We start from the raw sequence: 20,752 nt of genomic DNA, 5'->3' as shown, positions 1-20,752 counted from the left end.
GTGGCTATACTGCCAGGAATACATTTTAGGAAATGCCAGTCTGTATTGCAAAGAGGTCAATGACCAATAGACCAGTGAGAGAGGAGAAGAAAGCTGAGCAGCACTGAAGCCTGGGGGCTTGGAAAGATAAGGTGTTAAATGAGGTGTTGGATAAAATCAGGCTGTCCTCAAAAGGGGCATATGACCGAGCCAGAGGACAGTTAGGTGAGGAAAGATGCTACAGATAAGCTGCACCAGCACTACTCTCTCACTTAGACCTCCCCTGCTTCGTATCAGAGCACAGCAACCCGAGGACAACAGCACTTCAATGTTTTATCTTCAGAGCAGCCCAAAAATGCGCACATAAATTAGTTCCAAATTGAATGATAATTAGAATTCTTATTAAATAAGAATTTAATTTATGAAAAACAGCAAGTGTAATATGTAAGGAGAAGTAAAGTTTATATACTGGTGTATTCTCTTCTCTGTAATCTGAGGGATATGCTTTAAAATAACCCAGTGCAGGGATACAGATAAAACAAGACTGGTCTTATGTTGGTCTTTAATGAAATTGGGTAATGGGTACGTGTGGATTTATTACACTCATATTTTTATTTATTTTGAAAAGGACTGTAATAAAAATGTTTAAAAATCAACTTAAATCCTAGTCTGCACTAATATAAATCTAACATCCACCTATGCTACGTAATAATAGTACTGTCCTACAACATCTGATGCATCGACTGATTCCGGACAGCACATTGAAAGATGGAATCTACTGGGTAACAAAAGAAGTAGCAAGTTCTATTTTGTTAATACAAAGAACAGGTGAAAACACAAGAAATTTTTAATTTTAGAAAAGGAGGGGAAGAGGTAGAGGTGACTTTCAATATCTGGGTAATAACAGATCCTATCTTGCAGGGCTATTGGGAGGATTAAATAAAACGCTGTATATTTAGATGTGCTTAGCATAGGACCCAATATGTACATGTACCCGATAAGTATTGGTTATTACTGTTATTATTAGTTACTACATACAAGTGGGACACTTATTCTCTTAGCTTTGGAAGAACAAACTAAGGCCAATGAACAGAAATGGAAGAATAAAAGATTTCAGTTAAATCTACCATCAGAGTTATCCAATCATAAGAAGATTGCTCAGTGTGGTACTGACCTCCACATTATCATATATATTTCTAAAACAGAGGATGAATAAGCATCTAAGAGGAAAGTCACAGAGTAAAGCCTTTACTAAGCACACAGTTGGACATTTTAGGATTTTCTCCAAATGCTAATGCACCCACTGGAAGATTTCACTACTTTATATTTAATGGTCTAAAAATAAGAGACAGTCACCTCAGATTTAGGTATTTCATATTACTTTTACTGCGTTGTCATATGGAAGCAAGACGCTCATAGCCTAAATATCTACTACTAATAATTTTGAAGTTGGGTGAGTTCCTTATGTTTGCGAAGCACTTAACAGAATTGGGTGTTCAGAGCCAATGGCTAGCTATATCATTTAAAAATTTTTATGACACTAAAAATATATTTCTTACATAATGAACAATTAATTGTAATTAAGTCTTTATCCTTCAAATGAACTTTGTAAAGTACAGACTCCTGGATTTAGATCTTATTTAAATCTTAATCTGCTAGATTTGCCATCTTCAAAGCTAAAAATCAAAAAGAAATCAGAAACATGCTCCGAGTTGCACTGCGCAAACTGCCACGACATTTCTCTCTCCTTAAGCAGGAAGCACGAACCTGGGCAATCTCCTCGGTTTTCCTTAATTTCTCCTCCCAGGTCACAGTCATTTCCTGGATTAGCTTTTCTGATTCTTCCAGCCGGTCTTTCAGCTCTGGAGATTTCATTGCCTACAAGCAAAATGTTTATTTCATGAAATGTCTGTACAATGCCCTGAAGAAAGAAGTCGCTAAATCCAGGAGGACAAGAGGAACAACCTGACTCTTCTTAGCTCTACAGCTCACTGGGGTCCCTGACCTGCCTAAGACACAAGGACTGTCACTGACCCAAAGCATCCAGACTGTGTGGGTCCCACAGACTCACCTAGTTATCCAGTGGGTTTGAAAGAAGACTTAACCTTTTCATTTTTCTCTAACCTGTTGTTACTGTGAGATCTAATTACATTTAGGGAGAAAAAAAGTTCAAGCTACCAAGGGCTTATTTTTTTAAATCTCAAAAGGTCTAGACTCATATGTGTGCCTCATTCTACTCTTAATTGATGACTTTGGGTATTTCTTCAAGTATATGCAGACTAAACTTGCACATGTTGAAAACTGGGCAGTGTTATTGATACCAGGAAGACAGAAACAAACTTTCAAAGAATCTTGATGAACTGTAAAATTATTCCTGTAAAAACAGGATAGGATTCAACAGGCGAAAATACAATCAAGGTAATTGTTTTGACCATGTAATTTACTGTTATACTACCAGAAAACAGGTCATGAGAAGAGGGCTATGGCCTCAGGCCCAAGAAAGAATCCCACAGTGCTTGGAAATAATGGGAACAGAAATGCTAATTAAAGTCGGGATCCTGAATCTGACATTTTATCCCACTTTTGATAAAAGGATAAGCATTTGAAACTATTACTATAGAACGGATAAACAAAAAGGTCCTACTGAATAGCACAGGGAACTATATTCGATATCCTGTAATAAACCATAATGGAAAAGAATATGAAAAAGAATACGTATATAACTGAATCACCGTGCTGCACAGCAGAAACTGACACAACACTGTAAATCAACCATACTTCAATCAAATAAATCTTTAAAAATCAATAAAAAAGATTTTTGGTTAGAATTGTGTAGGTTTTGAATTCAGTAATGGAATTTTAAAAATCAATAAAAAAGATTTTTGGTTAGAATTGTGTAGGTTTTGAATTCAGTAATGGAATTTTAAAAATCAATAAAAAAGATTTTTGGTTAGAATTGTGTAGGTTTTGAATTCAGTAATGGAACATAAATATCATACACTATAGAATGTACAAAGGATAGTGAAACAGGGCAGTTTTAAACAGATGGCTACTTCTGCTATATTTTTTCCTATGAACATAATTAACCCATAACATGGAAAAACTAGCTTATTATGGTGTGCAAGACCTCCTTAGGATTTCTGCTTGGACTTCAACCGGTGAACATCTGATACAACACAAATCTGTTTGATGCCTCTTCTAATTAGCCTATGCACATTCACCACCATTTGCTGCACTAGTATTAAGTTGTATCTATTTTTGTTTCAAGCACCTCTCTTTCTCTACCCTATTCTACTGTACCTCTTTTCTCGTCGGCTGCCTATACTGTGGAAAGAAACATTTTCTCAATTCCCCTTATTCTCTCCTCCTATTCAATCCTTTAACACCTGTAAAAACTATCTAAATTTCAACTATGACAACTTATCTGTCTTCCTTTATTACTCATCTCAAATTTCTCTTCCTATAGGAAATTCAAAAATTCTACTCATCACTTATGGCCCTGGGGGAAGAAAATTCAAGTTCTAGCTTTACTGGATTTTCCTAGACCCATAATGCTGCTCGGCTGTGCCTCATACCTCTGCTTTGGTCAGCTGCTCTCGGAGTTTTTCTACTTCTTCTCGGAGGTCCCGGATAATCCGTGCATTGGGATCCTCATTCACCACAGCGTGGTTCACGATGTTTTTGGCACGATCTGCATACCGCAGGGTTGAAAGGGTTTCGTCATAGTTGTCAGCGGCCGGACTCACAGTAGCTACCATGGCTGTCTTGCTGTTACCCCCAAGACTGTCCTGGAGGAGAAAAAAAATTGAATACCATTTTAAAGTTGGAAGAAAACATCATATGGGAACACTGAAGCCCCATATGATGAGATAATGTCCCAAGGTCAAACACAGGTTTAAGGACAAAGCCAGGACTTAAGTACAGGTATACTGGCTCCCAGTCCCATGCTCTTTCTTCGCTGGCAAAAGCTACTTTTCTGCAAAAGGGAGCTTTGGTTTTTGAGAAAGAACTGGGAAATACAATGAAGCCCACACTTATTTCAGTTTAATAAAAATTAATTCTAAGTCAATTTGTCCTCTTTTAACAGGCAACATGATACCATAAGTCAGCAGACTGCTCAGAATAAAAAAGGATGCTTTCTTAAGTGCCCACAAAATCTCCCTGAGAAGACTGAACAGTCGTAACAGTATTTGATCAAAGAGTGATTACCTACAATCTACTCCATAACACCATGTACCTGGAGTCTCTGTGAAGCCTAAATAATAGCTCAGAAAGTGGTGCTGTTATAATGCTATCAAGCACCTTGTAAATTTTTTAAATCATAAAGTACAATTACGGTCTTAGAAAACAAAAGATACATTGAAGGCCCTTCATCGTATTCCATCTGACAGCATTTCAAAAACTACTGAAACAGGCTTCAGGTTCTATACAACCGCTTCTAGAGTTCAGACAAGGGTGCTGAAAAAAAGACATTCATCTCCATTAGAGAAAACCGCTAAAGGGACTTTAGGATGGGCTTCAACAAATTCAAAAAACAACTTCCCCTTGAGAACATTAAAAAATAACTAGATATAACTCAGGATTACAAAACAGGGCTTGGGAAGTCAAGTCTAACCCACGCCACTTCGCCACACAAAGGCTGCATGAAATCCAGCTGCGCGGGCGGCCTCTGAGACGGGCCCCCAGAGATCTATGCCTCCTGGAATTCACACCACCGTGTCTTCCCCTTCCCTGAGTGTGGGCGGGACTTTCTGATCTGCCTCTAAGGAAGAGAACACAGAACTGATGGCTTGCCACGTCTGAGATTAGATTATAAAAGACTGTCTTCTGTTGTGGGTGTTTTCTCTCACTCAGGGAAACCACTGCCATGAGGTGAGGCAGCCCGAGGAAGAGACCTCAGGAGTGAGTTTGGAAACACATCTTCTGATGCCTGCCCACAAGCACTCAGGTGAGCAGATCCAACCTCAGCAGCCCGGCAAGGACTGCAGCCCCCATTCTGCATACTTCCAGATGACGCCTGCACTGCAGCCACGGGAGAGACCCCACCCACAACACTCAGGCTGCACCTGGAATCCTGACCCAGAGAAACCCTGAGGTAACAAACGATGGCTGCTCCCAGCTACTGAGTTTTCAGGGTAATCTGTTGCACAGCCATAGATAACTCCCACTACACTATCTCAGGATGAGAGTTACCCAGAAGACTAGATTCAATGCCCCCTTTCAGTAGTAAAGTATCACTGAATTATAGACTCACAATATTAGAGAGAACACTCAGGCTGGCCACTAATGAGGAATTCATTAGATCACAAGAAAGCCAACTCTATCTTTCGGCTGCATTAACCAATACAAAATTCTTACTTTTGAAGATAGAAATGTTTTCCGTTATCGATATTTCTAAAATTTGCTTGAACCACCCGTGATTTATACACCTTTGTGCAGAGATTATTCAGTCCTCAGCCTTTTGTGAATTAGAGTATTAGTATCCCCATTTTACTGATGAAAAACCAGAGGTTTGTTCTGACAAAGGAGGTTAAATACCTTGCCTACAGATCCAGAACCAGTGAAGTGAAAACATTCCTGCCCAGTTGTATTCTACCTTCCAGTCCAATATGATTTCCACTCCCTCACAGCTACCCACGATAGCCCAGTAACAAAATAACACCTGGCAACAGAGAGAGTTCAGACCTGAAGCCTTTCCAAATTGTTCTGTCCTAGTGCCAGAAACAAAATTATTCCCTAGGTGTTGCTAACAGTTCAATATAATCACAAACAGTACGTCCCCTTATTCATCCATTACTAAAATTTTGGTTTTCCACAGAAAACACAGCTAAGATAATTATATCATTGAAGGAAATAACTCTTCGATGCATGAAAAGGGAGGAAATGAAAGTAATCTGGGCTTTAGGAAGCAAAGGCAATTTCTGCAAAGCCTGGATGACTGCTTGCTTCACTCTACTTCCAGACACTGATCTCACATTGCTGGTGCCCAGCTTTGGCAACTTCCAGAAAGATGTCAAGAAGAATCCCATGCACGTTAATGGAATTCAAATGTCATATATCAAGATCATAGGAATTACATCTCAGGCTGGAATTCAGTTCACAAGCAGCGCCGTGGTGCACTGATGCCCTTCCAGAACCACTGCATTCTCTTAGCCCACAGGAACAGCAAATGCGGTTGGGTAGAAGGGGATTCGTAACAATAACTACCACAGGAGAAAAGCATACATACTGTGCTTCAATTTGTGCTGAGAAAAGGAAACCTGGCAAACAACAAATACTTGACATTTTTTTTTTAATACTTGACATTTTAAAAGCCCTCGTGCATGAGCAACAATATGCTCATATTCAAAAATGGCCTCATGCCATCAGCAAAGAGGAAACAGCAACAAAAGAACTGGCACTCATTCAAGGAGAAAGTATAATGCTTCTTGTTTACTCTTTAATTGTTTAATTAGGCAAATCAGATGAGCTTTGTTTCAAACGCAGAAACTGCAAATTAAATGGACATGAGAAAGAATTTTAGAAGTCGGAATTTTTTAAAGCTGAAAGAACTCTTTGAAGTCACTTAATCAAATTATTTCATTTTACAGACGAGAAAATGAGACCCAGGAAGATTGACAGGCTTACCAAAGGTCATAATGCTAGTGCAGAGCAGAGCTGAAATTATTCATTCATTCAACTTTTCACGGAGCTTACCATCTAGAGGGCAATGCTGGTGAGCAAATACTATATGCTAAGAACTAAAGTAGAGGTAAATACAATATGGTCTGGGAAAACAGAGAAAAAGCAGAAAGCCCAGTCTTGAAAGGTTAGAAAAGACTCCCAGAGAAAGTGACATTTGACACCTAAAGATGAATAAGCATCACCTAGGTAAAGGGGATGAGGGAGGGAAGTAGGAAGAGGGATTGAAGAGAGGAGGAAGACAGTTCCCAGCAGAGTAAGAGCAAAGTCCTAGAAGTAAAAGTACTCATCACTCAGCTAGAACTGATAATGTCAAGAAGCAAAAGCTGAACACTGACAAGTAGGGAGGGGCCTAGTAAACCACAAGTCTTTAAATAACTTGGACTTTATCATAAGTGCCCCTGGAGAGTTATTGAAGACATTTAAGTTTAAGAAGAGTATTAATTTAGAAAGACAGCAACCTAACTGTAAAGAAAGGAATGAACTAGGAAAGCCCAGGTAAGAAGTTTCAATCACCCAGGCGAGAGAAGAAAGCCTTCATTATTCATTAAGTAACTGGCAGAAAGGATGCAAAAAAGTAGATGAATTCCAAAGATATTCATTATTGGAGCACTCATTACAGGAAGTTACTTGATGTTAAGAGACCTATATTTAGAAAGTCACAGAGAGAAGAAAACATAATCTTAATATGAAACAGTTCTCCACTGACCACTTACCAAATGAGTAAGCGCTCAACCCTGCCCGAGAGAACAGCAATCACATCCATCCCCATCCCCCCACGTCACACCCCCACCTGCCAAATCACCAAGTGTGAGCAGTTTCTCTGACTCTAAGAGCACTACATAATTATAATGCGAACACAAGGCAAAAAAAAAACTTTAAAAAGAAACTGCAGATCTTATAAAGGATGAGCAATTTTATGAGTTGGATGAAAGTCACGGTGGAGAATACTAGCATCATACCAAGTCAAACAAGGATCAGGAAGAATTAGACTAACTGAGAATTAAAGAAGGACATAAAAGACACTTGAAAGGAGAATGATTTGTGTAGCAATGGATTCCAAAAGGCTTTGGGGAAAACTGTTTAAACCCCAGCATAGGTTTTACAAAAATGCCCCTACTTATGATCTTGTACAAAAGTCAAACATCGTAAAGAAGGTCATGTAGTTCTTCAGGAAAAATATGACAAAGATCAAGGAAACTGTTCATTTTTTTAGCCTAAGAATTAACACATAGCAGTTACAATCATAGCCTAGTTTTATTAAACAGAAGATAAAGTGAGCTTTTTAAAAAAGTGTTTAGTTTTGTTCTTCAAGTTCAATTATATTCAACAGTTTCTACCACATTTGGTAAAAGTAAGGTGCGTCTCTTTCTAGTGAAAAGAAACCTTTAGGGCTTCCCTGGTGGCGCAGTGGTTGAGAGTCCGCCTGCCGATGCGGGGGACGCGGGTTCGTGCCCCGGTCTGGGAGGATCCCGCGTGCCGCGGAGCGGCTGGGCCCGTGAGCCATGGCCGCTGAGCCTGCGCGTCCGGAGCCTGTCCTCCGCAACGGGAGAGGCCACAACAGTGAGAGGCCCGCATAACGCATAAAAAAAAAAAAAAAGAAACCTTTAGTAAGAAGAGCACAGCCTAGGCAACAGAAGATGGGCAGCAAAGTCAGCCCTGGATTCCAATCTTGGTTCTGTCACTTGCAGGTTCTGTGTCCGTTGCCACATCTGTAAAATGGGAACACCACCATCTGCCTTCCAAGGAATAAATGAGATAATGTATGTGAAGCACTTTGCACAGTACCTGATTCTCCTGACCCAAGCTCTCCTGGCCTCCAGCCTATGGGATGGACAGTCAAAGATTAACCTAGCCATTTTAACTACGTCAACTTAACAAAGTATTTCTTATTGTTGGGTTAAATGGACTGAAGCAGCAACACTGGAACGACAGGACAATGAATATTCTTTTAAATCAGGCACATCCAGAAATCATCAGGAATGATCAGGAGATGTTTCTATGGAAAGTGTGAGGAAGAAGTATCGTATTGAGATTTCTTCTGGAAATTAAACAAATGAGACTTCAAGGTTAATTACTGACACTTGAGACAATTATTTCCTTGGTAATTAAACGTTTTATAATATGTATCCCTTTAATTCAAGAGTTATTTACAAGTGGTTTTTTTTTTTTTTTTGCGGTACGTGGGCCTCTCACCACTGTGGCCTCTCCCGCTGCAGAGCACAGGCTCCGGACGTGCAGGCCCAGCGGTCACAGCTCACGGGCCCAGCCACTCCGCGGCATGCAGGATCCTTCCGGACTGGGGCAGGATCCTTCCGGACTGGGGCATGAACCCGCGTCCCCTGCATCGGCAGGCGGACTCCCAACCACTGCGCCACCAGGGAAGCCCTACAAGTGGTTTTTTGTTTTTTGTTTTTTTTTTTTTTGCAGTACGCGGGGCTCTCACTGTTGTGGCCTCTCCCATTGCGGAGCACAGACTCCGGACGCGCAGGCTCAACGGCCATGGCTCACGGGCCCAGCCGCTATGCGGCATGTGGGATCTTCCCGGACCGGGGCACGAACCCGTGTCCCCTGCATCGGCAGGCAGACTCTCAACCACTGCGCCACCAGGGAAGCCCCCCTACAAGTGGTTTTTAATCATCAAATTTTGTTTATCTTTTTGTTTTGTTTTGTTTTATTTATTTATTTATTTTTGGCTGTGTTGGGTCTTTGTTGCTGCATGCGGGCTCCTCATTGCGGTGGCTTCTCTTGTTGAGGAGCACGGGCTCTAGGCGAGCGGGCTCAGTAGTTGTGGCTCACAGGCTTTAGAGCACAGGCTCAGTAGCTGTGGTGCACAGGCTCAGTTGCTCCGTGGCATGTGGGATCTTCCTGGACCAGGGCTCGAACCCGTGTTCTCTGCATTGGCAGGCGGATTCTTAACCTCTGCGCCACCAGGGAAGTCCCTATCCTTTTGTTTTAAATTTCTACTTTTATTGCATTTTGGCCAAAGGAAGTAATCTACCTGATTTTCTACTGTGGCAAATTTCACTTAATAAAGTATGCTCAAACACTGTGTAGAGTTTTAGAAAGTAAAGTTGAATACTAGTAAAGCCTTTGAGAGGGTGTAGAAGCTAGAAGAAAACCCTACTCCCTTTACAAACATGGTTCTCTAAACATGTCAAAAGCTGTGTTCTCTACTAAGCTGCCTGTGTTTAACTCATCTTTATATGCTCAACCACTAGCACAGTGAGTAACAGGTATTCAATAAATTCTTGATCACTGAGAAAATAAGCCATCACACAACTAAACAGGCTCACAAAATTATTTTTCCATTTTAAAAACAGTTTTTAAAAGAGCATTGGGTAAAATATTTTATTCTGGGTTGGCAACTTTATAAGGAGTTAAATTGTCACTAGATTTGATATCCTCTAACTCCCAGTCCAATACCTAATCCACCACACCAGCTCTATCAAGACCAAAGGGAATCTTGAAAGACTAGAAGAAACCTGGAAATAGTCTCTCTCTTCACCAAACTCCGATTACATGCCATTTTCTTCTCTCTCACGGAATCACCCACTCGTGTTATAGTATTCTGTGTATACAACTTCTCTCCCTTACTAGACTGAGTGATTACAGGGCAAGGAGTGTCTAGCGTTTCCTTACATCCTCCTCACAGCGCTTCATACAGGCTTTTTCTTCCTCATTTCCATTTCTCTCATTCATGCTGAATCAATTAACCGGTGAATGACTGTGTGCTCTATTCTATCTTTTAACAACAGCTTTAAGCAGCTGAAAGCAAATTAAAATGATCATGAGTAGTCTGGAAGTTAAACAGAAAAAGAAGATCCAAAATGTCCATCAAACAAAAGGAGTCTGTGAGAAGGATGCAGCAGTCCAGCTGGGTCTGGAACACAGTGGAAACCCCTTTCCTACGACGCGCTCAGCTATCAGATCAGCACTAGGTCCTGTTCTAGTCCCCAAATCTCAGAGGCGACTGTGCGATTCGGTGTGCCGCAAACCCCCCTGCTTCCGGGTCCTGGTGAATCAGAAAGAAACCCATGCTTAATCCATTAAAATTAGGACTACCATGTAAGAGTCTAATGATTATAAATTTGAACACTGATGTAGGAAATTATAATTGGGAGAAATCAATAGTCTACTCTTTATTCTTCCTTTTCACCAACCACCAAGAGCATCCCAGAAAGGGGGGAGAAAAACTTACTTTGAGCAGCCAAGTGAGAACTGAGTCACGATATGGAACAAATTTATTCTTGTTTTTGCCAGCACCCTGATCTGCTAGGGCTGAGATAACCAGACCGAGGGTTGTGAGGGACCTGCATGGTGCAACAAACCGTAATAATCGTAAAAACCTGAGTGTATCAAATGTCACATTTTAGCACAAAGACTGAACATCAAGATGCCTTTGTACCAGCACGAGAACAGCACTGTTGTCAGCATTTTGCTGCTCAGGTTAAGAACACATAAACTCTAAACGTTGATATCCCTCTAATACTACTGTAAGCTATAAAATTGCTTAGTTCAATTTTTTTTTCATTTTTGTAAAAAAAAAAAATGTAAACTGTAAACCATTAGGTCAAGATAATGACACAAATGCCACATATCTTTAAGAAAGGATGCCACAAACACAATACGATTAACTAAAACATAGTACAAGGCAAGAACATTCATATATATATAAATAAATAATAGCGTAGCATCTGGATGATGGTATTCTATGATCTCCAGCTGGTTACTGATGACTGTCTCACTAAGTGTCCTTCTGGGAGCCACAAGGATGGAAAAGATTCCTGCCCCCAAGGGGCTAACAATATAGCTTAAGGTAAGAAAATGTATAACCATATGAAGGACTTGGTGCACAAAATATTACTTTGTAAAGTAAAACCTTGGTATAAATAAGCACCACAGCTGTCATAAAAAGCAAAGCCCGATGTAGCCAGTACACGTTATTGTTTGTTCAGACAGTGACACCCACGCCAAGATCCACAGCTGGACTCTGAGACTCCGATTATCTTTGTTTCTATAGCTTAGACCAGTGGCTCTCAACTGGAGGGTGACTATGTCCCCACAGGGGGCAGCTGGCCGTATCTGGAGATAATCTATGTTGTCACAACTCGGGCTGGGGAGAGAGATGGCAAGTACTGCCGCCACCTAGTGGGTAGAGGTCAGGGATGCCACTAAACATCCTACGAGGCATAGGACCACCCCCTGGGACAAAGAACTCCCTGGCCCTGAACCTCAATAGGGCTACCCTTGGGAGACCTTGGACTTGACTGAGGTTGTGCTCCTCAGCCCCAGAAGGCCTCTCAACAAAACATAAAACAGGCTCGGGCCCTTAAAAAATATCTCTGAAAAAAAATTCTACACTATTTATTCTTTATAGCCTCAGTCATTCCGGAATCCTATTCTTTCAATAACTACAGAAGTTCCCCCTTTTGGCTACTAAGTCACTGAAGCAACAGAGGCAGGCTTCTGGACAACTTACTTGTTGATGTTGCTGCCTTCCTTCAGCCTGTCACCTGCCGCTCCCGTTTTCGTCGCTCGCTCGCTGCCGGCTAAATCAACCAAGCTCAGCTTGCCCACTTTCTCTCCAGATGTCTGGGAAGCAAATCGACAAATACTAACAAACAGTTACAGAATACAGAAAGTGATACATCTCTACCGAATGAGTCTAGTATCTAAATCCTTTATTAAAGCGTATCTGTTGTTATTTTAAAGTTAATTTGTGCTGCTACATAACAGTGTAAGAAAACTACACAATCTAGTAGTAGATACACACAAAATTATACACAACTACGAATCCAGACAGAAAACTATCTCAAAACAAAACAGTGCCCCCCAATATGGTACATTTTGAAGGGAACCCAACAAAATCTTCTTAGAGAAGTATACAAAAGCACTATTCATAAGGTATAAATTTTAATATGTGAAACCACGCTTAAAATTTCATATATATTTACCAATAATCCTGAGGGAAAATATTTGAATTTCTTATGATACAAAAAAATCTGACTTTTATACAACAGAAGGATCCCTCAAAGACCCAATGCTTTCTAAAATTTTTCATATTATTCATATAATAATTCCCTTGTTTCATAATTTCAGGTATTAAATTTACATATTTTTCTAATTATACATACTGACATTTTCCTTTATCAAAAATGTTCAAAACAGATAGTTCAAAACAGATAGTTCAAAAACAGATAGTTTATACTTCTGCAGCAATGTAAGAAATGTGGGAAAGCAATGCCAAAATCTATGGACTGGATCACTTTTTAAAACTTTCCTTTAAAGTATACATTTATACTTATTTCCATAAATAAACATGTTGCTAACAAAAGGGTATTAAGCTTCCCAAATCAAAAGTACTTTTGGTTTAAAAAAAAAAAAGTCAGTATGTTTTTTGTTTTAAGCTGAAAAGGAAATAGAAAACAAAGAACTTTTTGTCGTTGCACTAATCTTGCTGTGATGGTAAAAGAAGAAAAATATGCTCTCAGCAAATGAAAATCTTGCCAAAATGCAGCACTTTGCCAGGGTGATCATTTTAGCTTCTGGTATTTGAAATTGATTCGCTGGAGGGTAGTAATAAAATATGCAAAAGTTCACATAAAAAGTAAGAGGGAAAACACAAATGTATGAGCCAACACAGAAGTTTTCAGTGTGATAGAAGCATACACATCTCTGGCTCTGTTACTTTTCATAAGCTTCAAGTCCAAATGCTCAAAAAATTATTCTACAAATCTAGAATCTTATAGTACAAGTTCCCCAGTATAACTGACTCCTTCTAACACTTTGCTGTTTAGCAGAAGGTAACACTTCAAAAGAAACTCCACTAAATCAGCTAGAGTATTATTAGCTTATACAGTTTGCCATCAGAGTTGAAAGCTCAAAAAATGCTATGGCAGAGGAACTATGGGCCATCAGCTTGTATAACTTCTGTTCCAACTTCCTTTATTTGGAGAGGGTGGAGAGCTAAAACCTACATTTCTCAGACTCCCTTGCAGCCAAGGCTCAGGATGTGACTTAGGTTCTGTCAATCACATATTCTTGCTTAAGATTTAGAAGGCAGAAACAAAGTAGAGGTCATCCCCCTCACCCATTTTGGCTTATTTTCTGCTGGCAAGCAGGAGTATGGATATAAGAGTTTTCCTAAAAAGGCATCCCAGCTCACATTCTCCAACTACCAGGGCTCTAAGAAGGTGGTCTCACTGACTCCTGTATCTTGGATCACAGCTCTGGGGTGTGCCTGGAACTCACAGGTCTGGGGGTGGCCTCAGGGGTAGTACCATCCTCACTGGATGAGATCTGTGCTCTTCTCGAGGTTATTCCTAGAGATTTAGTCTAGAAATCACTCCTCAGAAGGTGTACCAACAACTCTGTAATCATCCAATTCCCTCTATTAAATCCCTTTCTGTTTACCTAGAGTAGCTTGTTTCTTGTCCTGAGTCCTAACTGATACACATGCCTGGCTAGGACTTTAAGTCGTCTAACACCTGAAGGGAATAAGATAAACCATGATCCACTTTAGAAATTAAAAGAAAAAAAAAAAGGTCATGTATCTGAACACCTACCCCAGACTTCACATCATATAAAGTGTGTGTGAGGGTGATTTTGAAGACTGCATGTGATCGGCTGCTCTCCTCATTCATGTTGGTTGCAGCAACTGTACGAGATTTGTTACCTTCAGACATCAAAGATTCAATATCCTAAGTGGAAACAAGTCATAGACACACATTTCATTATCTAATAAACATTAAAACTCTGCTATACTACGAAATGCATTCCAAGTTTCACTACTTAGTCAACCACATTTGGAGTTTACATTCTGTTTCTCGATGAACATTATGCCCCACAGAGTACAACAGCCAGCACTATCTCTGAAAACTCAAATAAAATACATTATTTACTGTAGGTGCAGAATAAAGCAGCAGCTCTGACCAAGAATTAGAAAAGTTTAGAAACTACATGTTGAAGTCCCACAAGATGGACAAACATGCCATGCCAATCCTCATCTCATCTAGAAATTTGAAAAACTTTAGCTTATTTAATTATAGTAATAGAAGTTAATTGTTAAATCAAATTAGATTGTATAAATAAACAGCAAACAAAAATAATTTGTAACCCCTTCACACAGGCATAGCATTACATCACTGCATTGGTGTATATCTTACCAGACCTGTTTTTAAAAATGAGGACATCAAGAGACTAATTTTCTGCACAGATTCACTACTTCATTGCCATTATAACTAAAACAGAGACAGCATGATACACTCGAAAGATCATGGGATCTTTGCGGGTTTTTTTTTAATGTTATAAGCTCTAAAACAGTTACTTAAGCAGTCTGAAATCTAGTTTCATAAATAACAATATAGCTATGACATCATCTACCTTACAAGGATTTTAATGAGGAATAAGAAACATACTGTACTTGTGAGAGAGTGTACTAGTTCCCTTCCTTTATCCAGCCTCCTCTTGTTTCCAGTAAAGGAACCCCATCTTTACTGAGCACACTGCAGCGGAACTAAGAGACTGCACTTCCCAGATGCCCTTGCAACTCAGCCTGGTGATATGACTAACTTTTAGCGAATGAGACAAAAAGTCACCTGGGAATTCACCTTAAAGGGAATAGGCACACTATCACATGCTGGTTCTGAGCCATCCTGAACTATGAGAACAAGGGCATTACTAAAGACCTAGCTCTATGTGGAAAGCTGGAAAGAATCTAGATCCTAACAGCAGCTTTGGAGTCGCCATACCAGCCCTCTCACCATTCATTCATTTGTTCACTCTAATAAATACAGAAAGCACCTACTACAAGCCAGGTACATTTTAAGATACTGAGGATACATAGGAACAAAACAGATAATAATTCATATTCCAAAGCACTTAAGTCCTGTTATATTATTTTCAGTTATATGCAGCCAAACATAATCCTAACTGACACATATATATGAAAAACTTTGAAAATAATAAGATTCTATTTTCCTATATAAATGAAAAAGAATAACATTTAAGGACAAATTCAACATGATACATAACAAGCCTCAAAGTAAAAATACTGCAAAAAGAGGTAGAAGTTGGCACCAGAATGGAAAAACAACAAAATGTAAAATTTACAATTTTCTAGATTTTTCCAAATCCATTTTAGATCCACTAAATCTTACAATCCTGACACTTAATGAAAAAGCTTTATTCTATTTAGCCTACATTCTTTAAAAATAAATGTTTCTTGTTTTTTTTCTTTTAATTAATTAATTTATTTATTTATTTATGGCTGCACTGAGTCTTCATTGCTGTGTGCGGGCTTTCTCTAGCTGCGGTGAGCGGGGGCTACTCTTCGTTGAGGTGCACGGGTTTCTCACTGGGGTGGCTTCTCTTGTTGCAGAACTTGGGCTCTAGTAGGGCGTGAGGGCTCAGTAGTTGCGGCATGCAGGCTCAGTAGTTGTGGCTCGCTGGCTCTAGAGCGCAGGCTCAGTAGCTGTGGTGTACGGGCTTAGTTGCTCTGCGGCATGTGGGATCCTCCCAGATCAGGGCTTGAACCCGTGTCCCCTGCATTGGCAGGCAGATTCTTAACCACTGCGCCACCACGGAAGTCCCTAGCCTACATTTATTCATTGGTCTCTAATCATCTAGACATTCATTGATCTTTAATCTGTTGTCTCCTACATAAAACTCTTTATTGAATCTTAATTTTTTTGAATAAAATGTCTTTTTATACTTTCCAATCTCTCTGAGCTCTCAAAAAAATCTTGATCTCTCTCCACTGTTGCAGAAATAAGCTCTCAAATATCATTATTAAAACAACAACACCTAACATTTATATGATACTGTAGAGTTTTCTAAGACTTTTCACATGCACTATCTCATTTGATCTCCTCCAGGAAGCTTTCCTGGATACCACCCTCCCTGGACACCTACATATCCACTGAAGGCAGGTATTCCTCCTCCAAACTACCATGAATCCTGAACAATGCATCTCTCACTGCACTTAAAATCATGTTGTTTTACAATACCTTTATAACATCTGTAAGCAACTTGAGGGAATGGACCACCTCATTCATTTTTTATATTTCTTCAGCACTTAGCACAATGCCTGGCACATAACAGGTATTCAATAAATGTTTACTAAATGAAGTAAACAGTGTTTACTAAATGAAGTATCGTTGACCAAATGATAGAATGTGATTAATGAACAAAGGAACTAATGAATCTACCTCAAAAGATAGTCAAGACAATAAAACTAATTTCCATTCTAAAAATTAGGACAAAGAGGCTTGGTGAGATAGAGTAAACAATCCAGAGTCATATAGGAGTCATATGAGAAGACTGTCACCATCAACAGTCTCTGACTCTTAATTCAATGGATATTACATCACAGCTCACCCTACCCCCATTTTCCCCACGAGGAAAGCCTAACGGATTCACACAAAGCATAACTGTGAAGTTTGAAAATGAAGAGAACTAGTAACTAAAGGTAAAAGAGTGATTCTCTCAAATTAGAAACAGGCTTTGAATTCCAACTACTCAACTCATATTTTATTTCATTAAATCAACAAAATCATAAGCAACATCATTATTTTATGTACTACTACAGAAGAAAAAAATACTGCCATTTATCATTTTAAGATACAATCGTAAGGAATATCACAATTTTAGAGCTCAGAAAAATGGGAAAAACGTGTCTCACAATAGATGAATAGGTATGCCTTGCAAATATGTATACCTTCTCTCAAAATTAAACTGACCCAAAGCTTTTTAATAAAGGCTTTTGTAACTTGTTTACAAACTTTTTTGTGACTTATTAAGTGATGCTACCATAATTTTTTTTTCAGCAAAAGATCACAAATTCAACAACAAAAAAATTTGCTACAGCGAATTTTAGTAGTTCACATAAAGGATGTTGTTACCTTGTAGCCTGTGACAGCCAGTTTAGAAAGTCCATCGACATAGGGTCCCAACACACTGTGCTCTCTGACTCTTAACGTTTGACGGCTTCTGTTCAGTAAAAACAAAAGAATCAATTTTTAAACAATTAACCTGTTTAAAAGCCATGCGCAATAAAAATACATACTGAATTCAACAAAGATCCCACGTAAGTAGAACAAACAGACTTGATCCCAGAAGAATTTAAACCAAAACTTAAGATCTTGACTAGTAAGAAAAACTTGATAATGTGGTAAAATCTCACATCATTCAAAAGGGTACACTGTGGGATGTCTACTACCACAAAGAATGCAGAGTCAAATAAATACAAACAATCTACTTGTCAGATCACAGAATGTGGCACAAAGAGCAGAAACTCAATAAATGTTAACTGTGCAAAAGAAAGAAAACTACAGACAAAACTCAATCATGAATAAAGACAAACAAATATAAACAGACAAAAATAAAGACAACAGGCTGAATCTAACAGTGATTTAAAAACATAAAGTTGGACTGTCCCAGGGCTGCTAGGTTGTTTTAATACTGAACAAAGATTCATGCTCTTTACCACAATGATAGACTAAAGAGGAAAAAAATATACATGATCATTTCAATAAGTGATTTCAATAAACTGAAAAATGATTCAATAAAATTAAATACTCATTCATGATTAAAAAAATAAACCTCTTACAAACAAGGAACTACTAAAACCAGTAGAGGGCACCTGTCAGAAACTTAGAGCATATAGCATACTTAATGATATCAACCAAAAAATATAAAGAATATTTGATGACTGATTCTATGTCAAAAAAGCTCTTCAAAAAATCTAAACATTACAATTCTTTTTTTTGGTTGCACCGTGCAGCTTACAGGATCTTAGCTCCCTGCCCAGGGATTGAACCCGGACCACAGCAGTGAAAGTGCCATGTCCTAACCATTGGACCACCAGGGAATTCCCCAAACGTTACAATTTTTTTTTTTTTTTTTTTTTTTTTTCTTTTGCGGTACGCGGGCCTCTCACTGTTGTGGCCTCTCCCGTCGTCGCGGAGCACAGGCTCGGGACGCGCAGGCTCAGCGGCCATGGCTCACGGGCCCAGCCGCTCCGCGGCGTGTGGGATCCTCGCGGACCAGGGCACGAACCCATGTCCCCCGCATCGGCAGGCGGACTCTCAACCACTGCGCCACCAGGGAAGCCCAACGTTACAATTTTTAAAAAGAATATTTATTGATGGTGAGATTACAAGTGATTCTTGTTTCATGTAACTTATTATTTTCTAATGATTTGGAATCTTACAGTACCCTAGGATCAACCACCAAAACTTTACTTACTACTATAAAACTGTATATAAAATACACATAGAGGGCTTCCCTGGTGGTGCAGTGGTTGAGAATCTGCCTGCTAATGCAGGGGACATGGGTTCGAGCCCTGGTCTGGGAAGATCCCACATGCCGCGGAGCAACTAGGCCCGTGAGCCACAACTACTGAGCCTGTGCGTCTGGAGCCTGCGCTCCGCGACAAGAGAGGCCGTGATAATGACAGGCCCGCGCACCGTGATGAAGAGTGGCCCCTGCTTGCCACAACTAGAGAAAGCCCTCGCACAGAAACGAAGACCCAGCACAGCAAAAATAAATAAATTAATAAACTCCTACCCCCAACATCTAAAAATAATAATACATATAGAATATTTGACTTAGAATATATCCAAAGATCAGAACTATTACAACTTTTTTCCTTTCATATTTCCCTTTTTCTTAAAGATAGCATATACTGCATTATCTCTTGAGTAAAACAATTATATTACTACACAAAGTAGGCAGTGAATTAATAAAATAACTAGGTTCTCTCAACTAATCTTTCACTGAAAAGGAATCACCTTCAGAGTTTTTAATCCATTCACTTTGGCTCTTCAGAAACACTACAAAAATCCTCGAGAAACTTTCATGGAGACAACAACAGCTAACACTTATTGAGCACTTACTATGTGCCAGTAAATGTTCTAAGACCTCAGGTCTATCAACCCAGTCTATCTTCACAACAGCCCTCTGAGGTATTATGTAACGTTATAATCCCTTCTGTACAAATGAGGCCTAGAAAGCATAAGGAACTTGCCTTGCCCAATAGGTAACAAGTAGAGGACCTAGATCCAGAGCCAGGTGATTCCAAAGCCCATGCTGTCAATTACTAAACTATACACAAGATTACTAAAGACTATTAGCAAATTGTAGATAGTAAAGTTCAAGCTATTCACATAAGCACTGTGGAATATAAAACATGAAAATGAAGTCAGCTAAGAATTTCTGGAAAGAGTAGGAATTTCTGGGATCTCAAAGAAAGTGATGCTTTTCACAGAAATGAAGGTGCAAGAAAAAGGATTCAAGGCAGAGCCAGAAAACGTAGAGGGGCACAATTTTTAGCAAGATGTGGCTACCTAGGCCACAACCCTCCTCCCTCTGGACTTCCTTTGGTTCCCTGTTTCAACATCTGTGCATACTGCCCTTTAGCCCCATTGGACAGCTGAGTCACTTTCCAAACCTCTGATTTCTCCACACCTCCATGCTCTGGCACAGGCTGTCCCCTATGCCTGAATCGTTCCCACCCTGCTTCTCGGTGGACAAACACCTACTCAGTACAAATTTATCAAGCACTCTCTGTAGAATCTTCCCTTCTCCTCCGGGCAAAGGCAGTCACTCCCTCTTTGCTCTCACCTATTTTGTGTGAGCCTCCTTCACGATTTAAAAGCATTATTGAAAAAAAAAAAAAAAAAAAAAAGCATTATTGCATTGATTCATAACTATTTGTTTCCAAAACTCCCATTCTGTCCACACTGAGCTCTTCATCTATGACTGCAAAGTGCCTGGCATACAGTGATCACGCGATAAATGGTAAGTAAAGTTCTGTATAAAAACACTAAGTGCCGGGGGCTTCCCCAGTGGTACAGTGGTTAAGAATCCGCCTGCCAATGCAGGGGATGCAGGTTCGATCCCTGGTCCGGGAACTAAGGGATCCCGGAGCAACTAAGCTTGTGTGCCACAACTACTGAGCCTGTGCTCTAGAGCCCACGAGCCACAACTACTGAGCCCGTGTGCCACAACTACTGAGCCCATGCACCTAGAACCCGCGCTCCCCAACAGGAGAAGCCACCACAATGAGAGGCCCGCGCGCTGCAATGAA

General features: G+C 39.8%; 1 protein-coding gene across 1 annotated transcript in view; it reads right to left on the bottom strand.

Annotated features, from left to right (window-relative positions):
- Nucleotides 1-20,752, bottom strand: part of KIF13B (kinesin family member 13B) — a 198,479-nt gene that overhangs the window by 93,851 nt on the left and 83,876 nt on the right. The window contains exons 9-14 of the mRNA XM_065879262.1: nt 17,565-17,652; nt 14,229-14,363; nt 12,143-12,255; nt 10,862-10,973; nt 3,555-3,767; nt 1,747-1,857 (exon numbers count right to left, since the gene is read on the bottom strand). Coding sequence (XP_065735334.1) covers nt 1,747-1,857; nt 3,555-3,767; nt 10,862-10,973; nt 12,143-12,255; nt 14,229-14,363; nt 17,565-17,652 — 772 coding nt within the window. The remainder of the gene's footprint in view (nt 1-1,746; nt 1,858-3,554; nt 3,768-10,861; nt 10,974-12,142; nt 12,256-14,228; nt 14,364-17,564; nt 17,653-20,752) is intronic.

This window comes from Phocoena phocoena, chromosome 6, assembly GCF_963924675.1.
Source record: "Phocoena phocoena chromosome 6, mPhoPho1.1, whole genome shotgun sequence".
Taxonomy (NCBI): domain Eukaryota; kingdom Metazoa; phylum Chordata; class Mammalia; order Artiodactyla; family Phocoenidae; genus Phocoena; species Phocoena phocoena.
The sequence above is the reverse complement of the archived record's forward strand: the minus strand, read 5'-3'. Positions and strand labels throughout refer to the sequence as shown.